This window comes from Podarcis erhardii (assembly GCF_964252035.2).
Source record: "Podarcis erhardii genome assembly, chromosome: 10".
NCBI lineage: Eukaryota > Metazoa > Chordata > Lepidosauria > Squamata > Lacertidae > Podarcis > Podarcis erhardii.
Window position 1 is genome coordinate 70,461,620 of NC_138500.1, and position 23,029 is coordinate 70,484,648.

At 40.2% G+C, this 23,029-nt stretch overlaps 1 protein-coding gene across 3 annotated transcripts in view; it reads left to right on the plus strand.

Moving 5' to 3' along the window:
• The window catches only part of RELN (reelin), a 308,114-nt gene that overhangs the window by 63,875 nt on the left and 221,210 nt on the right, over positions 1 to 23,029 (plus strand). For all 3 annotated transcript variants that reach the window (XM_081879038.1, XM_081879039.1, XM_081879040.1), the window contains one exon: positions 4,661 to 4,796. In XM_081879038.1, the coding sequence (XP_081735164.1) occupies positions 4,661 to 4,796 (136 nt within the window). The remainder of the gene's footprint in view (positions 1 to 4,660; positions 4,797 to 23,029) is intronic.

The following is a 23,029-nucleotide window of genomic DNA, read 5'->3' on the forward strand; positions in this document are numbered from 1 at the left end:
TGGCCTCCAGCCTCTTAAGTGAGATGGGCGCACAACCCTAGAGTCGGACACGACTGGCCCGTACGGGCAGGGGTACCGTTACCTTTACCTTTAAGGCTGTGCATGCTGTGGCGAAGCTGCATGCTCTGCTACCAAGGGCAGAGAGCAAGTGGGGGCATGGCTGCTGCCCCCCACGGGGGTGCGCTGCACATGTCTGGGGGGGCCGCCGCGATGGCACCCTACTGGAATAGTGGGGCCGGGGGGCAGTCTGCTCCCTCCACACCCCCGTTCCTCCGCCAGTGTGTGCATAAGCCTTGGACTCCTCCTATCTCCTCCTCCTCTGACCTGGCCCCAAGAACGAGATCAGAAGAGGTTGCTATTGTTTTTAACTAACTGCAGCTTAGGGTTATGTCCAAATCCAGGCAAACTGTCTTAGTCTTAATTACAGTTTGCTGAGCGAAGCCAGCTTCAAACCAAGGGTTTGTGGCTTGTTTCAATAAGCTATATTTAAGATTAACCATAGTTTGGGTTTGGAGATACAGTGGTACCTCGGGTTAAGTACTTAATTTGTTCCAGAGGTCCGTACTTAACCTGAAACTGTTCTTAACCTGAAGCACCACTTTAGCTAATGGGGCCTCCCACTGCTGCCGCGCCGCAGGAGCACAATTTCTGTTCTCATCCTGAAGCAAATTTCTTAACCCGAGGTAATATTTCTGGGTTAGCGGAGTCTGTAACCTGAAGCGTATGTAACCCGAGGTACCACTGTAATGCTAATTTAAAACGAAATTTTCTGACCACCTCCTTGTGTCCACAATATGGAGGGATAATGCACAAACCTATTATTACAATTAATTTATTAATCACCTTCTGAACCACTGTCTCAATGTGATTTACACATAAAGGTATATAGTTTGGGGGTACTCTTAGATCTACCTCTGTCACTGTATGCTAGGAGTGTCTTTTACAAACTTAGGTTGGTAAGACACCTAGGATCAGGATAGCTTGACAACAGTTGTCCAAGCATTGGTAACCTCACAGCTGGATTACTGCAGTGCACTCTATGTGGGGCCACCCTTCTGGCTGATCCAGAGGCTGAAGGTGTTGCAGAATGCAGAAGCTAGGTTCTTGGGGGGGGGGTGAACTATCACCAGCATATAACGCCTTGCTTGCAAAGTTTGCACGGCTGCCAATTTGATTCTGAGCCAACTTTAGGGTGTTGGTACTAACATATTTCTTTCTCTCTCCTGCAAACACAGAACACAAGCTACATGAACTTGCTGTCTTCTTTATACAGACAAGATATCAAAGCTGATATCAAAGTGGCTCTTGTGCCTTGTGTACACAGATCTGGTGCTTAAATAAGAAGTGGATGTGACCAAATGAATCTAATTACCAACTTCAATATAATTATTTCCCCCTAAATGCTAAGAGATTGTAGGAATTTACTAACATCCCAATTTAAACTATATATTTTTTTAAAAATGCATAGAAGTCTCTTTTAGTGTCAGGGTGAATACCTTCTCTAGCACCTTGTTATGTTGTAAGACTGTTATTTCCAAAATAATTGATATCATCTATAAAATAATTTCAGTGCTTGAAGTAAGCTAAAGCTAACATAACCCACTGAGTAAGAAAAAAAACCTTCCAGAATTGTCAGTATGCGCTCCCTTTGCGATGTTTAATAATTTATCAAGCCTTGCTGACCCCTAATTGATTGCAAAAGCCAGCAAGTGTTTTAGAAGTCTTTTCCATTCTATCAAACTAGATGGATGTTTTTTCCTGTGAAGCAGAATGTAATCACCCAGAAAAAAATCAATCAGCAGCTGTATGTTAGATATGAGTGTAGTACACTTAGGCCTTCATTCAAAATGCCAGTAGGTGGTTGTTAATTGAGTAGTTCCACTGACTTTAATGGGATTATCATATGAGAGTTGGTTGCAGAATTATTCCATGCATTATTCTCATCTTTAAACAGGTGAAAAAGAGTAACACTCACAGGAATGAAATATTTATATTTCCTAATGCACCAATTTGTTATATGGGATATAACTGCTGCTGTTTCATGTTGCCACATAAGGCCTTAGCTACTTTAAACACACAAGGATGACTTGTGGACCTCTAACAGTTGGATAAATTAATCAGTTTAAAACTGGGTGGTCAGTGAATCACTCAAATAGTAACCTATCAAAGGAACAGAATTCAATTCTCAAAAGAAAAACTCACACATTCACTTCTGCTTTCTCTCTGCTGCCCAGCAGGACATTTGTCCCATTAACCCCCTCCTCCCTCTCATTTATTTCTTCCAGGGTTTGTTAAGCCACAGTTTCCTGTTACTCCCAAACCATGAAATTATGGTTTAAGGACTGGCTACACACCAAAATTGGAAACTGTGGTTTGATCCTGCTTTGCAAACCAATAATTTATACCGTTTACCTTATGCTGGTCTACGACAGTAATAAACTATTGTTGTTGTTGTTGTTATACCATTTACCAGTCCAGCCATGAGATAAAATTGTGATTATATTAGTATTTAAATAAGTATTAAAATACAAATTTCCATGCAGTTATTTTTTTAAAAATCTGCAGGTTAATACAAAACATGACAGGCTGGATTTATGAATAGGAACATACAAGATGGAAATGGACCAGAAATAGCCATCCTTACCTGTGTTTCTTTGACTGTGTTGGGGCCATAGATATGTGACCAGAGCGTTTCAGATGCTACAGTGGCCTTGACTTGGTCTAAGTTATGTAGCACATATATATATATATAATGAATTCAGGAGAACAGAGTATGTTACATACTGTCATATGGCCAAGCTTTTCATTCAATTTCTTTTTGTGGGTTGGGATCAGGCATGATATATAGCCAGTAACCCTAATAGCTTCACAGCAAAGTAATATCCAGTGGAGACAGACCTAACTGGGTAGTGTAGCATATAAATTATTTCAACACAATGAGCACACACAGTAAAACTCGAGGGAAAGGGAGTTCAGAGAGGTTCTTCTTCACATTGAAGTAGCATATGATTTAGTGATGCTTAGTTGCTGCAGACCTTGGATATACTCCCTGGTGACCTAGATGCATGGAAAAGCTTCTTCTTCTTCTTCTTTTTTTTGTAAGGATTTGCACAGTTGTTGGTCTCTCAGACTCACTGCCATACCTACCAGCCCTTAACACAAATTATGTGAATGTTCTATTCACTTTTAAGTAAAAGATAAGCACATTAGTTTTCAAAAGCAAGTTCTGCCTCTGGCATATCTTATCACTCACTGGGATTGTTTTGAGAAATGCAATATAATTACTAATTTTCTGTGTATGCCTTCCCGTGTACCCCATTGCAGGGTATAGTGTAACATAGCTGCCTGATCAGCTGTGTTACTGAGAAGTCTTCTTGGTGGGGAAGAGAAAGCTGGTTTTATTCACAAGACAAGCATGTGGCTAGAAGGAAAATGTGGATTCTTCTTCATTTTATTGGAACTTTTTTTATATACCTGTTTAGACGCAATCCTAAGTGCATTTACTTGGGAGTAAGCCCCTTTGAAAACAAGCAACTTAACTTGGAGTAAATTATTCTTTATACTTATTAGTATTAGTATTAACTAAACTTATTCCTCAGCTGTTAAGTTGAAAAATATGCATGAATAAATACATTATACCATAGAAAAGAGATGGGGAAACTCCATACAACATATGGGAGACCACCCCTTCCCAGCAAATAGCAGTATGTATAAATATGCATATGCATACATTGTTAAGCTTCTAACCTATTGAATCATAGACTCCTAGAAGTTGAATAGAGTTGAAAGGGACCCCAGAGGGTCTTCTAGTCTAACCCCCTGCAAGGTAAGGAATATGCAGGTGGTTCATACGGGGATTGAACCCGCAACCTTGGTGTTATCAACACCACACTCTAACCAACTGAGGTATCTGCCGCCGAGGCCATGCTGTGGGGGATTTGAATGGAGTGGAGGCATCCTTCAACTCAGCTCTGCTGGCTGAGCCAGCCTCCTTCTGGCCACAAAACATGCAAATGGGCACGATGTTTGCTGGCAGTTTCCCCACTGGCAGAAGTAGGAACACCCAACACGAAGCATTCTGACCCCAAGCCAGATTCACTGCTGTCACACGGGGGCATCTGACCTAATCCAGACCCAATCACTGCACCAGCCTGGAGCTGGCTGACATGGTTATCAGGCCTGATTCCACAATCCTGATTGCATTGTGTTGATTGGTAGGCTGAACAAAATGGCATTTGAGGTTTTTCCAACCATCTCTATGACAGTATGAATCTAGAGGATGAGCCAGGAGAGTCTGGTTCCCTGATCACTTAAAAGTCAGTAATTTGTGGAAAGGTGGAATATACTCACCTTTTAAAGAACTAAAGAAATAAAGTCCATTACTGAGCATAATGTCATTCTGAGGAAGGAACTGCTTTGAGATCACATTACAGATAGGAAAGCATAGTGATTAAGTGATTTGATTGACATTCACATCGAAAGGTTAGGTTAGGTTCAAGTCCAAAAAGTTTTAAAATAGTGGAATATGGCATTTGCTATTGATACACCAACTGAATATTCTTTGCTATAAAAATTTTACTTAACATTTCTGAAGCAATGCAATGAATATTTGTGTTTAATTGCATCTGTGTTTCATCTTTGCTTTCTGTCTTTCTTGTAGGAATAATGTCTGATCACCAGTTTGGAAATCAATTTATGTGCAGTGTGGTTGCATCTCACGTGAGCCATCTACCAACAACAAATCTCAGTTTTGTTTGGATTGCCCCACCTGCAGGAACAGGCTGTGTAAATTTTATGTAAGTGTCAAGATACTGTTGCTCATAATGCTAAGGTTCTTTGTAGCATGGCTACAGGAAGTAAAATGCATGTAATTGTTTCAAGCATGAATCTCAACATATGTAGAAAGATTTATCTCCAGTGAATATTTGGTACAGTGGTTCCCCCGCAAGACGAATGCCTCGCAAGACGGAAAACCCGCTAGACGAAAGGGTTTTCCGTTTTGGAGCTGCTTCGCAAAACGAATTGCCTATGGGCTTGCTTCGCAAGACGAAAATGTCTTGCGAGTTCCTGCGGGTCCCCCCCCCCCCCGGTTTCTAAGCCGCTTATCTGCTTATCCGATAAGCCGCTAATAGCGCTAATAGCGCTAATCCGCTAAGCCGTCAATGGGCTTGCTTCGCAAGACGAAAAAAACGGTAGACGAAGAGACTCGCGGAACGGATTCTTTTTGTCTTGCGAGGCACCACTGTATTGGTAAAAAAGTCAAGCTACCAGTCTTACAAATCAAGAGGCAGATTGCCTGTGTTTTGTCTATGGTGGGTGTTTAATGTTCGCATTTTGAAGCAGCTGCATGGAGAATGATCAGTTTTGCTCTAGTATCAATTGTTGCTCAACAAGCTACCTTCATTAGTTATATTTATAATTTAATAACACTTGGGGTGGTAACTTTCTTGGCTTACAGAGGAAGCTCATGAAGTTTTAGTACAGTCTTGGAGATAGTTCAAACACTCATAAATAGCTCTTATGTAAAGCCAAATAGGTCAGTGATCTGACCTAGCGCACCAATTGCCGCCAAGTGAAAATCTGAGTGCAGTGGCTAAAAAATGTACTGCTTGAATTGTTGCCAGGAATTGGCAGACATATATCTATAAACACACTAAGATGATGCTTCTTTTATGTGTCTGTGAGGCTGTGTGGACCAATGTATACATTTCTCAGCCAGCCCAGTGTATAGGATGAAACTGTAAACTGAATTTTGTCCTGATCAACTGAATTCAATTTGCAGCTTCGTTCTGCAAAAAACCGGTAAAAGGTGAAAGATTTATACGATCTGAAGAGAAACCAGAGTACAGGTGGGCCTCAGTCTCGTTCTCTGCCACCCCACCCCCACACAGTTTGGGTCACCAAGTGTTTTTTTTTCCTGCCAGCAAACGGTTGACTGGCAACAGCGTCTGATTGGCCAAAGTTCTGGGGGAGAGAAATGATTGGTTTGGAGAGGTTAGACAGGTTTCAGGTTGGGAGAGAGGGTGAAGGGGTTCTGAGGGGGAAAGGAGCTACTCACTGTGGAGACTATCCATAGGGAGAGGACAGAGCCTCACAGCTGGCATAGAGAGACCAGGCTGAGGGTCTGGGGAAGGTATCCAGACAGGAGTGTTCTGGGAGGGCTGAATCTGAGCCAGGAGAGACAGATCCAGTGTCTCCCTGGGTGTCAGTCTAGCCAGGAACGGAGAATTCTTCTAGGTACTTAAGACTCCCAACCCAGTAACAAGGGGAGAGGGGATCTCTTGGGTCTGTAAGACCATTTATAATACCTCAGGTGTGGGATTGTTAAGAGAGGGGTAACTGAGGGAAAATGCCCCTCACCGATGAACCAAAGGATTAAGCTGCGAAGGAAGCAGTATAGTGTTGAAAGTATTGTATTATCTAAGTGACAGACACTGATTTGAACATTTTACCATCTCTTCTGGAAACCTGAATATTTATCTACCTGAAGTGTGCCAACTGATGTTTAGTAACTGAAGTTTAAGTAGAGTTGTACCTATAATATTGTGTTTAAGCCTGAGACATCTTATAGTTAAAGTAATTAAGTTTAATTCTACCTGGAAGAACTCGTTTCCTGACCCACTTTGTGTCAAAAACTCCCTTTGTTTAGTAAAACTTTCCATGTTTGTTTGATCAACTCCTGCCTTAGACTCTAAATCATTAAGTTTTCCCTCACACAAGTCCCTCACTAGATAATGTGGGGTAAATTGTAGAAATTCGTGTAATTGGTATACCGTGAAGTGGTTGCACTAAATTTAATTGAGAGCTGGCCCAACGGCGCCAGGGTGAGAAAGTGCCGTTGCGCCATCTCACCCTCACCCCTCTTCAGGTCTCCCATGCAGATCAGCTGAGTAGGCGGGGTTATTGGCCACTTGTCAAATGATTGATTTGATGACTAGGGCAATTTGCATCTCTGTCAGGATGCTGATGTCTGCTGTCCGCTGTCTATTATCTCTGCATTGTTGTTGCTTTATTTCTGCCGCTGTTACCAAAATATGTGGAGACTTGGAGGAGCAGAACAATTTGCTTGGGGAAACTGGATGAGGCCCCCGCACTGAGAGTTAGTCATCCCTGGGATAAATGATGCAGTTGACAATTCTTGATGTTAGTCCAGTCTTCAGCGTATTGTGAAGTTGGTGCTTTGAATCCTAAACTTGGAATTTCCACTGGCAGAGACCTCATTATGGGAATTGCATTCTGTTTCTGATATCCACACCAGTGTAAAACACACACGAACACTTGCTCCAGGAAGGCTTTGTCAACAGCCTATTACGCACTGGCACAATGCCAATCTGCAAGTGAGTTGTGGTGGGTGCCAAATCATGCAAGGAACTTAAAAACTGTTTCAAAGAATTCAAGAGCATCACAGAGACACTACTGCAGCTCCCTCCTATGTTTGGAACCCTCCAGTACATTGGACGTCCCCAAGTTTTATGCACAATAATAAATGTGTGATTTCACTAAACTCCCATTGTCTTAATGCATCTATTCACACTAAGGTAACCCAACACTATTATCTTGGCATTGCAGAGAAATGGTGGCTTGCTTGAGTTTATGGTTGAACTCAATAATGAAAAAAGGACTTCAGCTCATTCTCTTGACCACTAGATTACACTAGCATAGGAGATTTCCTCCTCAATAAAATGACAAGATTTCACTCCCTTTATATTGCTGTCCTCCATGTTTTATCAGCTGACAACTTTGTTTTGATCCTCTCCAGCTTGCAAGACTTGGCATAAAACGCAGTAAATCTCTCCTACCAGGATCATCAAATCTACAGATAGCAATTCTTATCTTCTGAGTGACCTGGCTTATGTGGGATGGGGGGATGACAACATATTCTGCTCTTCATTGGGTGGGTGGGTGTGTTTTAAGATATATCAATACTTACTTGGTTCTGCTACATTATGCTATATGACAGAGACCTGCATATGCTAAATGATATCACAGTGTACCACTGTGTAAAATAAGAAGTTTGTGTTTACTTTAATACGTGCTCTAGAAGCAAAACTGTCTTCACTCGTGCAGGCCCAGTTTTTTTTTTTAAAAAAATTTCATTTTCTCATTTTACAAACTTATAACGATACAAATTTACACATCCAATTTAAGATACCAAATATTATTATAGACCCCCCCTCTCCTCTTTCTGCAGTTGCTTGTCATATATTTTACCACTGCATATCCAATTTAAATCTATTTATTATTCGTCCTTTATACTCAATTTTAATTATTTTATTGCTCATTTGTAATTCAATCCTGCTAGCATTTGTTTATGATAGTTCTTCAGATAATCCTTAAATCTTCCCCATTCTAAGTTAAAAAGTCTCTCTTCTTGATTTCTTATTCTTCCAGTAAGTTTCTCCATTTCTGTATACTAGGCAGGTCCAGTTTCCAAGGTGATTTCCAAAGGAACTAGCATGCCTGCAACACAGCTGAAAGTGGACATTTCCAGCCTGCCTCAGTGATAGAATGATTGTGCCATAATTACATGGCCAAAAATCACAGCAGTTGGGGGAGATTGTTGTGAGGCCTCTTTCACTCTGTATAGTGCCATCCATTATGCTTGTCAAAATTCATTTTGCTGCTGTAGTGAGGGCATTTCCCTTTCCCATACCGTAGCTAGCATGCAAATATAAATATATGCACATTTATTCTATTATCGAAGAGCAAAAAGAGACAGGTGCATTGTGCCAGGAGGCAGGTGGTGAAATAATGGTTGCTGATATGCTTTAAAAAATAAAAAATAAACCTAACACCTTCCTTTATTAGACAAGAAACAATACACTCTGTTCTTATGGAATAGCCAGAGAATTTTATGTAACTAACTTCACTGACAATAAAACCACACTATGTGCAAACACAGAGCATTAGTGGAGGGGAAATGTTCCTCTTAAACATAATATACTTCAGTGTTAGCCACCGCAGACAAGCTAAACTTCTCATAATGTTAATGATACTGATAAGATTTAAACTCTTAGGCCAAACTGGACAGCGGACATTCATCCAGTAAAACATTTGTGGCCAAAGTAGGTAAAGACCACTAGTACTAGAACTAGGGCTGCATTTTATTTAGTACAGATCTCAGCAGTGGCAAACACTATGCAGAAGCAATTATAACTCACCCATATTTGCTAGTGATTCCTCATCCAGCCAGGTATATACACTGCCTCGGTGGAATTGCAATCCCTAGCTGGATTGGGGCATTAGAAAAACTACAACTAACTTCAAAAGCATGCTGAAGCATGTGTGAGAGAAGGAAGAAATCCTGTTTTCATCTTTTGATTTCCAGTTAGTACCATTTTCTCCTATGTTTTATTTACTATTCAGCATACTATTCAGCAACTCCAGCAGCTGCAGAGTGCCGCAGCGAGACTCCTTACGGGGTCCTCGCTGCGAGATCACATTCACCCGGTGCTATACCAGCTGCATTGGCTCCCGGTGGAGTACAGGATCAGGTTTAAGGTGCTGGTTTTAACCTTTAAAGCCCTATACAGCCTAGGACCTTCATACCTACAGGACCGCCTCTCCTGGTGTGTCTCACAGAGGAACTTACAATCTTCAAACAAAAACACCTTGGAGGTCCCAGGCCACAGAGAGGTTAGGCTGGCCTCAACCAGAGCCAGGGCTTTTTCGGCCGTGGCTCCGATCTGGTGGAACGCTCTGTCACAAGAGACTAGGGCCCTGCGGGACTTGACATCTCTCTGCAGGGCCTGCAAGACAGAGTTGTTCCACCAGGCCTTTGGCTAGGGCACAGCCTGACTCCCTCCTTTGGCAATCTTCACAGAACTCTAGCCCAATTGTTGCCATAAATTTGATTTGAATTAATTTTATAATGAAATGATTTTAGAATGTTGCATTATTTTATTGTTGTTAGCCACCCTGAGCCCGGCTTCGCCTGGGGAGGGTGGGATATAAATAAAAATTTATTATTATTATTATTATTATTATTATTATTATTATTATTATTATTACATCATGGACAGAAATACATATTACATCAAGGTTAGGAAATCTGTGGCTCCAAATTGGCCATGCTGCTGGGAGTTGGAATCAAGCAGCAACTGGAGGGAGGCGAGTTCCACATCCCTGCATTATACACCCCTTCTATTCAGGAAAAATGAACATCAGAAGGAGGCAGTTTAGAGTTGGGGAAGAGTAAGCCTTTCATCCCCTTGCTCTTTTCCATCTGCAGCTGTGCCATCCAAAGCATTTCCAGTTACGCCTTCCTGAAGCTACTTGTTCCTAACAGAAGCTGCCATCAGGGTTTTGTTGCATGTTTTTCTGTGTAACATGTCACTTCTTCCATTTGAGTGTGTTTTGAAGGAATCCTACAGCCATTCCTGGTTTAAAAAATCCTACCACTCCGTAAACAGTTAAGGTTAGCATCATGTGTAAAAAGCGTTCAACACAGAGTGAATTAGCATCTGGGAAAGTCGAGAGTCATGTTTATCAATGAGACTGGAAAATAAGCCTCCCTGCACTGATACTGGGATGAGAATGACTCTGCTTAGTCTTAGTTCACTCTTCATGTTAATTCATCTCCAACCTCTCCACTGACACAGATCACAGGTCTGCTAATTAGTTCCCAGTATTTTGTAATGCTGATGTTTATTCCTTGAGAACTGAACTGAACAGAAGCTACCAAACTGTCCTTGAGAGCTATAAGAAGATAACAGCTTTCAAATACCATGGTCATACCCTGGATTTCATCACTGGGCCTGCCTGCTATTAAGAAAAACTATTAGAGAACCTCAGCACAAATGATAAAAAATAGAGATGAATGGCTGACATTTATCCTTAGAGTCTCTCTAAACAGCATATGCTTCATTAGCTGATAACCATGCTTTTTGATGCTCAACTTGAGCCAAGGAACATTAATTAAACTGCTTTTTGCTTGAGAAAAGTTCATAGGTTATGTCTGTGCAGTGCTTTTTTTTTTTTTTACCATTCTATTAGTCCTAAATTGCCCGATAATCACTGAATGCCAAGCCTTTATTTTACACTGACCAGACCTGTGCTAAAGACAATCCCAGCTACTATAAAAATGTTAAGAGGAGGATAGTGCTAAGATGTGCAGTTGCTACCCCAAAAAAGGAACGATGAATTTAGTTCTATTTTCCCCACCCAGAGCACATTGAAAAATACCTGCTCACCTGGGGCTCCAGAGGGGGCGGCCATTTGATGCCACCTTCCAATGCCACAGACACCTTGTTTTGAGCGGGCCTTGCCCACATGCCTACTGGGGCCATGGGCACAGGGGCTGTGTCCTGCCCACACCTGGGGTATTTAGGAAGGTGACCTGGAACAGGCCACCCTTTTGGCTGATTAACACAGAATTTGTCTCCCTCCCACCCAGACTGTTAGGGGCCAGCTTGGTTGGGGAGTGGGCAAGTTGGCGTAAGGACCTTGCTTTGGTTAACTGGTCAGGGAGGGATTTTCTCCTGCAAGCAAATTGGCCAGCTTGCAGGTTTCTGCCTACCTCATAGCAACCATCACAACTTTGGTGGATGCAGTATTGGGCTGAATCCTTAGTCATGTGGGTACCCTGTTAAAGGGCTCCAGGAGTGTATGTGGGGACCAATGGGGAGTCTGTATGGGGTCGTGGCACCCTCTGCAGTTGATAGCAACTGCAGTAAGACTGCTGGAAATGTTGACTTTGGAGTCCTGGCTGCAGCTAGTCTTCCATGCTCAACACTAAATTACACCAGTATTACTGAGGAAATCTACATAGAACGATCCTTAATGCTTTTCAATTAGACATTGCTGTTACAGTTTGGTACTTTGTGCTCACATTCGTTTGTCATTGGCAATGATAATGACTCCTAAGCAGAGAGAGAGATGCCATTATACCTTTGAATGTTAAAGCCTCACTCTTTAATAAATGACTTCGCATACTATGGTTGCAAAAAATGATTTCAATTACTTGAAAATTGCCCAAGCAAATTGTGCTTGATATTCTAGATGAATTTACTACAGAAAGTCCCATAACTACATTATGGGGAAAATTTCCATTTTTAGTAGTATATTTCCAGTAGCAATTATATGTTGTGGAAAAAATAATCCCTCATATTTGAAATATTGGCAATATTTAGTCACCAAAGACAACTGCACTTACCGGTATATTGTTTAAAGCAATATCAGACACCCTGCAGTGAGCCTACAGTGAGGGGACCTGTTCTATGACATGTCATATGCTTATGTACATTGTAAATCTTCTTAGCTTTGCAGGCTGCAGATGCTAGATGTTGTGTTCAGGTGCAGCTTTAAACCATTGTTTAGTATTATGAGAATTAATCGCATCAATCCCTGGCCTTCTGAATTTTCCTCTTCCTTGTCCTCTTCTACAGCAGCCACCAAAGAAGAGACTAGAAGTTTTTGCTTCAGTTTTGCATTAACCACAGTTATACCATGTTGTCCAAATCCTAAACTGTAGTTAATCTAACTGTGGTTTGTTGGAATAAACCCGTTTCAGAACCTATTTTGTGTTACATGCATACTGTACATTGCCTTAATGTTATAGTAAGTCACTTTTGGGGGACCCAAAATGCAGTACTGTATGTAATTTTTATTACACATTTTAAAAAAATGTCTGAAGGATGTCTTGATGTTATATATGTTTATATAACATAAAAAAATCACTATCGGTGCTTTTTACAACAATAAAACTAAAAGCAAAACTAAAAGCCTTGTTAACCAGGAGAGAACTTGGAAAACATATTAGGTGATCCAGCCCCCCATCATAATTTCCTAAGAAAGCTCAAAAATACTAAGAACAATTTACCCTTAACTGATAGGATCTTCCCCAGTATCTCTAATTTCTGTGTTCTGTGTTCTGGGGAATCTAGGCATTGCTAAGAAGCTTTCTATGAGTTTCTCATTGAGATGTTTACTAATAAGCAGATAGGTTTCTCTGAAAGAAATCTTGGCCATCACAGCTGTTCCTGCCTACAATGCGCAGCCATGAGGTGTGTTCTAAGGACACACTCACAGGTTGTATGGGACAATGATAAGGCCCAGCTAGTGCTCCGAACGATGTGGGCTTATGCTATGCCCTATGTTTTGAATTCTCTATGACACTTTAAGGATTCAGCTCCACAGAAACTGTTGAGAGAATAAATAAAAAGAACAGTTGCTTTCCTCATCTGACAAGCTGATTCAGAAAGTGTTCTCTGAAGGTAGGGCAGCAGTCTGCAAGCTTTGTATCTGAATTTATGCATCCCAGATCCACTGCAGGGCACCTAGGCCTCCGCTGTGGCATGCAAATTATATACAGTGGTGCCTCGCAAGACGAAATTAATTCGTTCCGTGAGTCTCTTCGTCTTGCGGTTTTTTCGTCTTGTGAAGCACCCCTATTAGCGGCTTAGCGGCTAAGCGGCTATTAGCGTTTTAGCGGCTTAGAAAAAGGGGGGGAAAGGGAAAAAACTCGCAAGACTCGCAAGACGTTTTCGTCTTGCGAAGCAAGCCCATAGGGAAATTCGTCTTGCGAAGCGCCTCGAAAAACGGAAAACCCTTTAGTCTAGCGAGTTTTTCGTCTTGCGAGGCATTCGTCTTGCGGGGCACCACTGTATAATGAAAGCAAAAGGTGCCAAATTGGTGTCAAGCATAGGACATCCATCTCTGTTTTGTTTATTTTAAAATGTAAGTATCATGCAAGACCATCTCACAACAAGAGGTGCAGACTCTGATACCTTCTGAACCTTTAAAATTGCTTTTGAGGCTGAATTTATGGGATAGGTATACTATTGTTCTATTTATTTGTTTTTATCGTATTTTCATTTTATGACTGGATGAACCACTTTGGATGATGGTGGTTGTTTTGAAATTTAAAAAGTGGTATACAGTACAAATTCTTTTAAATTAAAAAAAAATACATAAAAATCAGCAAGGGTAATTTCCCCATGAAAACATGTGGTTGTTTTCTGCATCTCATACTGTATATATTTCAGTGGGAGAGTGTGGGAGTGCTAAGCACATGCTTAACTTCCTTGTTGAAATACAGTTTAACTGCTTAGCTGAATTACCGTATACTAAATTTTTGTGCCAGGGAAGTTAATATAGAATGGTAGGAAATGTCTGTAACACTGGCTTGCAAACCTGCAATGAACCCATGATGCACAAGAGCCACAGTCTAGTCAGATATTGGGCAGGGAAAACCAAGTATTCATTTCCAATTTGATCATGTCACTGTAACTTTCCAATAATAGAGTCCTTGTGTTGCTAACATGTTTTTTTTAGGATTTCAGATGCTCTCTTCCAGATATGTAATTTACGTGTCTGTGTCTCAGATTGTTTCTAGTGGAGGCCAACTGTGCCTACAGATATATCTGTGCAAACAATATGTAATGCAAATAGAGAGGCTTAAAACATTTATAGAAACATCCAGCAAGATTACATGGTCCGCTTAGATACTTTTGACTATGGCAGAAAAGTGACATGCTGTCTGAACACACCACATTTTCGTGGTAAACCACTAAGCTAAAATGTCTCTTCAGTTTGTTAAAAATAGCAAGGTGAATATCCCATTGGAGAATTATGTAAAGACTGATGTAGTGCGCTTAATATCTCACATATCAGACATGGTCGAGCTCAGATTTGCCTGAGCTCTACTGAGCTGGCAGTGATAGGTTGGAATCCAGGATAACTCCCAGATTACAAACTCTTCCTTCAGGGGTAGCACAACCTCTCACAGAACAGGTTGTGCACCTAATTCCTGGGCCGCCCTGGGTGGGAAGAAAGGGGGAGCAGAAAAATCATTTGTGCAGCCTTGTTTAATCTTGCACCTTTCTAAAATTTATTTATTGGTGTGTTTTCTTTTTTGTAAATCTACTGAAGAATAATATATACTCTCCCTTCTTCTGATAGAAAATGCTCTGGGGGGGGGGGGGGGAATAGGGGGTTGTGGAGGGTCACTTGTGGGAGAGTGAGATTTGTCCCTGTTTTCATCTGAGGAATGTTGGAGGAGTATGTTACAGCGTTACATAACAGATTGCCAAAGTCATGTTCGTATCAATAAGCATTTTAAGAATATTTGCAGCCATTTGAAAAACATCATACATAGAGAGAAAATTGCATATTTCTGTATTCATTCAGAACAATGGTGAATTAACCAGCTGGTTTAAGAATCTGCTGCAAGAGGCGGGGAGGGGGGAGCCACTGCTTGGCACTGACCCCCCCTCTAGAAGTGTAGAGCCAAGCATTCCAGACAACAAGCACACATTGATTGCAGCCAGAACGAGTGACCGTGTTTGCAAGTTTTTAAAATATTTTATTTCAATGCCCAAAAGTCATTTGGACTCAAAACACGAGGCCCATCTCTGTGGCTGCCGCATGCATCCAATCATCATAAAGGATAACACCATTTTCTTTGATCATATGATGCCAGAGTGAAACCCATGCTGAAGTTTCTTTCCTTTGTGCAGCTACAGTTCTAAATCTTCTGTCATGCATAGTAGCAGGAGGCTGGTTTTATTAGCAGCCTTTGGGTAGTTGGAAGATGTTCAGAGTGTTTCTGTGTAGGATCCAGTCATGTTTTTCATAAAAAGAGAATGGAATTGGATCAGTTTCTACTAGCAGTATCTAATAATAAATTCCTTTTAAAGAAACTGTTCTTTATCACATGCTCATCTGAATAATTTAAAAAAAAATGAATTTTGTTTTATCTCTTCTTCTCCCTTGATATCTCTTCTTCTCCCTTGATATCTCTTCTTCTCCCTTGAGACACGTACATGTTGCTTTGTATGTGCCACCATTAGCTTATAGCACACTAAAATATAACCATGAAATATATTTCCGAGTAAAAACTAAAAACATAAACCCTGACAGCCTTCAATGAAGCACCCATTCGTCTCCAAAAATACCCAGAGCACATCCATGGATGTATCATGGATTGTTTTTGAATGCTTCACAGTGTAGATGTCAAAGATTGCCCTCCTCTGTAGGTGAGTCCAGGGAATAGTGCCAGAATGGAAACCTAACAGGAACCAGGCAAACTTTTTTAAAAAAAAAATATATTTATTAAGTTTTTTTATACACATAAAGCAGAACCAAAGAAAAAAGACAACATACAGAAAAAATAAAATTAACAATAATAAAAAAGAGGTAAAAACTCCAGCTTTTAAATTCATACTTGTATAACTTTCTTGACTTCCTCACGCCTCCCTTTTTTGTGTTCCTCTTTACCCAATCAAATACAGCAAATTCTAACCCTCTTTCAAAAATCATTTCTAATTATTTAAATCACTCTATTATATCTCCAATCTTTCCTCCTTATATTTAAATGCCCTTAACATATTATTTACCTTTGACATAATAAAACTTTTGTCATTCACCTTTTTTCTATTACATTTTGCATATTTTTTCACACTGTATCACTAATGCCATATTATTTTCATATCCAACATCCTTTTAGCATTCATAAACTTTGCAGTGTTTCTGCAGATAGTCTTTAAACTTCTTCCAATGAAGCACCCATTCGTCTCCAAAAATACCCAGAGTACATCCATGGATGTATCATGGATTCTTTTTGAATGCTTCACAGTGTAGATGTTAAAGATTGCCCTCCTCTGTAGGTGAGTCCAGAGAATAGTGCCAGAATGGAAACCTAACAGGAACCAGGCAAACTTATCTCACCAACTTAGGTGGGATGTGTCAGAAAGAGAGAGGTGTCTGATGGGTCTGGGGAAAGCTTGGGCAGAATCTAGCAGGTAACCCATGGACTCTTGTGAGTTCAGAAGCAAAATACCAGTAGCTTTGTTTGGCTGGCTCTGAAGCTTACAACTTCTTAGAAGCCTGTACTTGTTGGCAGATCAGTGCAGCAAAGGTAGTGTGATTGATATTAGAAGCCTTACATTAGAAGCAAAAAATAAGGTGAAACAGATAATGCAGCGTTGTAGAGGAGAATTTAAGTGAATTATGTTGCAAATGTAAACTGATAATTTCCTAGATCCCTTTTAATGTTTCTTGTCATAAGATGTTTGTTATAATGAAAATCAATAAAAATTAAAAAAAAATTAAAAAAAAATTCTTATAGCCCAGTCTTACGAACTACCAGGACAGCCTTAAACCAAATAGCGCCCCAGGCAAGGAGTGCATGTGACACCCCCGTCTTCCTTGGTTCAACTTCAAATACCTGTTTTATTGCACTTCTTGTGCAGTTCACCACTTTGATATATAGTACACATGCACAGTTTATCTCTGTCATATAGGATGCTGTAATTTTTCCTGTGAATTAAAAGCTCCCTGCTGATGTTAAAGCAATGCTGGTGGTGCAAGTCTGTGGTGCCAGCTTTAGAAGTGAAGATGAACTATTTGTGTTATTTATTTCAGCTGTTGAGCAGTTATAACAACTCTCCCCCTTAGGGAAGCCCTCAGTCACTGCTATGTATATATATGCATGCATACCACTAGATACAGACCTACCTCCCCCCATACACCCCCCATGTATACAAACACACCTGTAGGAACACACTGTATGTTTCCCTCCTTCCTTCCTTCCCTTCCTCCCTCCCTTTCACACACATCAACGCACACAGACACTCACACATGCTTGTTCATGCACAAGAACTTGCGGAACTGCAGAAATGCACACACAAAAGCAGCATTTCCTTTTTTTAAAAAAATAGTATTTATTCAAATTTTAAAAATTACAAAGATAAAGAATAAAAAGACAAAAAAATAAAAATAAAAAAGACAGAAAAAACACAGACAATTGACAAAAAAAGAAAAACAAGTCAAGCCTTTACATAAATTTCTTTCTTTTGCTTATTTCCTTGACCTCCTCACACCTCCCTTTTTTATATTCTATTTCAATTAGATGTTTCAGCAAATCCTTTCCAACTTTGTTTTTATCCTAATAATTTATCTTAATATACTGTAATTCACGTCTTTCACCAATTAAAAAGTCAATTTTAACCTAATCCTTTACAGTGGTGCCTTGCAAGACGAAATTAATCCGTTCCGTTAGGCTCTTTGTATAGTGGTTTTTTCGTCTTGCGAAGCAAGCCCATTGACAGCTTAGCGGCTTAGCGCTATTAGCGCTATTAGCGGTTTAGCGGCTTTTAGCGGATCCGCTGATAAGCGGCTTAGCGGCTTAGGAAAAGGGGGGGAAAGGGGAAAAAACCCGCAGGAACTCGCAAGACGTTTTCGTCTTGCGAAGCAAGCCCATAGGGAAATTCGTTTTGTGAAGCGCCTCCAAAACGGAAAACCCTTTCGTCTAGCGGGTTTTCCGTCTTGCGAAGCGTTCGTCTTGCGGGGCACCACTGTATATCATTTCTGCTAAAACCACATTACTTCATTCCAACAACCTTCTAACATTCCTTAATTTTACAATGTTTCTGTAGATAGACTTTAATTTTTTTCCAATCTTCTTCCACCGACTCTTCACCTTGGTCTCGGATTCTGCCAGTCATTTCCGCCAATTCCATATAGTCCATCACTTTCATCTGCCACACAAAAGCAGCATTTCCTTCCCTCCCCACTCCAGTGCTGGAGTAACAGTGGGTGGAAATGCTGTCTATTAGTCTTAAAGAATAGATAGCGTTTATCTCCAGCCTTAGCACTGTGGCGTTTAGGGTTAAAGGTTAAGGTCAGAGAGAAAAGATCCCTCTGCTCTTCAGAATTTTATTGGATGCTTGCTGCAGGTTAGCTACCCCTGGCTTATATCAGTCAGCTAGATAACACACACGAAAACCCCCACACTGTTTGGGTGTTGTTCTGTGACATAATATCTAGGAATTTTCATCATTTGTTGCTGATAACAGGATGAATTTAGCTTTAATCAACCCTGACTGTCAAAAAACAACTCAGTAAGTAAGCATTATGCAGTTATTGTTTCTGTAATAAAATTCTTGTTCCCACCAGTAACAAAATTCTTGTTCCCACTAATAATTTAACAGATGATTAGGTCTGTCTAAATGCCACTCTTTGAAAAAATGTTGACAAACAATTGTATTCCTTTAAATTTATCTACCGGTACATCTTGTGAATAATTAAACTATATCATTTCTGTTCTTTTTTTAAAAAAACCAAACAAACAAAAATGAACAACACTTGACTAGATTTTTTCCATTAACTTACTAATTGGAGGTCAAATTTTGGCTATTTCCTACCCAAGGCCTTAATCTAATCTTTAAAAAAAGTGCTTTCTAAATTTCACCCGAGCCTTATCAGCATGAGTGTTTATGGAATTTTCTAAACAAATTAGTTAGCAGAAACTTACACATGTCAAAGAACAACATCCCCAGTGCCTCAACATGTTAAACAAAGATAAAATATGGTAAACATTTCCTTATGATACCACGTAGATGGCCAACTGACTTCTGTAAATAGCTGAAACTGTTAGCAGTGTAAGTGAATGGTAACTTTAATGTCAACAAAAGAGAGAACGCGCCTAGTAAGTTACACATAGAGGCATGAGCTCTCATGTTCAGGGAATGATCTGCTTACTTGAGGGTTAGGTGGGTCGTGATCTTGGCTGAACCATGGATATCTAGCTATTTTGTTCTGACAGATGATTCAGAGGAGGCGGAGGAATGTGAGGCTGCAGGCACTTCCCTAGCCAGGAGCACATACTCTCCAAAATTTCTCCGATGAAAATAGAGACATCCCATTCCATAATGATAATTTTACTATTCATACCCCACATATCTTACTGGGTTGCCCCAGCCACGCTGGGCAGCTTCCAACATATGTAAAAACATAATTAAACATTAAGCATTTTTTGAAACAACCAAACCCTTCCCTATATAGGATTGCCTTCAGACAGCTCAGGGGTCGGATAAGGCCATATCTTCCAACATTTCTCCAGTGAAAATAGGGACATCCTAAGAAAAAGCATGATCAAATCAGAGGCCATGATGGCTTCTCTAAATCAGAGATGCCCCCTGGGAAATAGGGATACTTGGAGGGTCTGGGAGCAGCAAATAAAGCCTGGATAGAAATACAGGCTTACCCCCAGGCAAAGACTTACTGCAAAGTCCTACTCATAAGAAGAGAGGATGGTGGAAGAAGAACAGGAATGGCAGGAGCTTGCGGGGAGGCTGTCTGTAAGAGTCAGAAGGAGAGACTGAGCAGGATAGATCATTTGAGTTATCTGAACAAGCTTAAAAGATTGTGAATGTTTCTCAGTCCTATTCCCTCTAGTTGTTAGGGTTTGGTCGGAAAGACGGTTCTGCTGGAGAGTGCCTGGTGAATACTCGCCACACCCCAAAGAGAGATGGTTAGTAAAGAGTATTTCTGACCAAGAATAAAATCTGGAGTGCTCTTCCATTTTGGTTATTACCAGGCTTTGTCCAACAACCACAGTAGTTGCTTCAGCTTTCCATCAAACTTGGCAATATAGTACTTAACATGTCTGTGGATCAAAATTGGATGAAAAATTGCCATTGCTCTTTGCCAAAGCCATTTGCTGCACATTTTATGGGCCTCAAGATGCCATTTGTAGCATGTGATAACACAGCCAACTGAAGCATCTGCCTGGAAAGAGATTACTTTAATTATGGGCTCAATGTCTTGTTTTTCTGCAAGTGATCCCTAGAGAGCAGCTTATTGCTAGATGAGAGGTGCTATCGTGCACATTAAAACCTGCAAGCTCAAATCCAGAGGTTGCAAAATTGAGGGAAGTACTTTTTAAAACCTCCATGCTTGCAATCTGGTTGCTTTACACCCTCACAAAACCCCACACCACCTCAAGAAAACACTTTAAATGAAAAATAATAGTGGTGCTCCTGTCCTAACTAGTTTAGTTTGTGATGATCAAATGAAACTGACAGAAGACCAAAGGCTTACACTTGTGTTTCATACATACACTGAGGGCATGTTTATATAAGTGGCAGATAATGGCAAGCTGTGTTCAGTTTGGCTTGGGATTTGTACAAGTCAGGTTGTGTTATCTGTTGAGCCTGAACTCATAAATGCAGCCTTCACAGAGGTCTTGATAGCGTAAATGGTTTATTAATATGGGTGGGTGTAGTCTTTGCAGGGCTCTTAATATAGGTGTGCTTCAGGCTTCTCCTAGGCTTGGTGTGGAATCCTTTTCCAAGTTGAAAGCTATTTTCTCTTCTGGGCAACCTTAGCAGGGATGAAATACCAGTGGTGGGTGTGGCCAGAGTCAAAAGTAGGAGGAGCAACAACTGAAAATTTCACCTCTGTGCTACAGACTGTTTTCTACATCCACCCAGGCAAGGAATAGGCTTTATCAGAGTTTGAGGACACATTCCAGCCAGGCAGAAACACTCGGGGCCCAGGAAGGTGCTTGGGGGCTGGGGAAAATCACAAGATCTAAATAGAGATGCTTGAAGGGGTTGCATTTTGCTCCCAGACCTGATGCTCCCTAGCCCTGTCCCTGGGGAGGCATAGTTGTGGTTAAGAGGGCAAAGCACTGGGGTTTACATAGCACACAGGTAGCTTATAAAGTCTCCTGGAGGGAAATCTCTGAAATACGGGATGGTTGTGGCTTCATATAAACATGGATTCATTTTGCACTTGGCAAAGAAAGTGGCATCCTAAAAACTTCAGTTTGAACATGATAAATGTAAAGCTGAATAATAATATAATATAATATAATATAATATAATATAATATAATATAATATAATATAATATAACTATACCTTAATCTCTGATGGCTGAGAAAAAGCTATGTAATGTTAGGCAGAAACTGGAACTCTCAAACTCACTCTTCCTTGTCTTATTTCACTACTTTCCCCTTATTGCCAATTTGTTCTGATGTGCACATGGAACCATCTGTTTATTCAAACTGTCCATTAATTTAAATGGAGGAGCAACTCTTCACCTGTAAAGGAAGAGGTATGCATGGCTGCATGCTCCATTAAAATTAATAATAAATTACTAGCAGGAAAGTAAAATCTATTGACACAAATTAAGTTCCTTAATCTGCACGATGTATTGCAACTTTAGAATTTGTATGAAATTGGTGTAGGGTGAAGAGAAGCATTTTTGTGTGTGATGAGTCTCTTAAAAATATTTGGTAAAGATATTTTATCTGAGTATCTTGCATGCATCACCCTGAGATCTATGAACTCTGCAAGGAAAACACCCCAAATATGTATTCTTACTCCACAGAAAACTGTCCAAGAAGGTTTGTGCAGCCATTTCATTTCATGTAATTCAAGATGCATACTACAATACTTCAAAACTACAAGCATTTTTTGTTTAAATGTTTGAAAACATTCATAGCTATCTATCAGTGTAGTTGAGTTAAGGAGGACATAGGTCCAAGTTGTTCTTGTCTCCTCTTTGTAACATGTAAAACTCCTCATCCTTCCACATTGGTTTTCTGTAATCATGATAAATTGATCATAATGAATTCATTTACTATTAATGTGACTGTCAGGTTTGCTTCCAAGATGTTCTGTATAAAATGGCATTGATTTAACATTATTTAATGAATAGCACTTGTTTTAATCTGTCCTTGTTAATTTAAGAAGCAAGGAAGGTTGTCAGCAGCTGTGAATGCAAAAAGGTGTTTATCATAGCCTTGCAGATAAGTACAAATAATTTAGTGCTTCACAATAGGGATGTCATTATTAAAAAAAACAACTTAGATTTGCTGGAATGGCAGTAGCAAGCCCCTTGCCAAAATGCTTAGCCTTTGTTTCCTAACAAACTAGATATGATTCTATCAAAACTAGGAACGATAATCAAGTAATTGCAAACCACCATAATCAACCACTCCTAGAACAGCATCTGGACTCCCCATATGTGGAATGCCTTCATCTTACAAATATAACTGAAGCTGATGTTATTGTTTCAGCGCCAGCTTAGAATCCAGGCATTTTAATTTTGCAAAATTGGCAATTGTTTAACTTGCTTAGTTGTTTTTAGTTGCCTCTACTTGTTTTAGATAGTATGTTTTATAGTTGTTTATTTTATTATTTATTTGATGTTGTTGTTGTTGTTGTTGCTGCTGTATATTCATTTATATCCCACCATTTTCCCTGATAGGGACTCAAGGTGACTTACAGATAAAATAG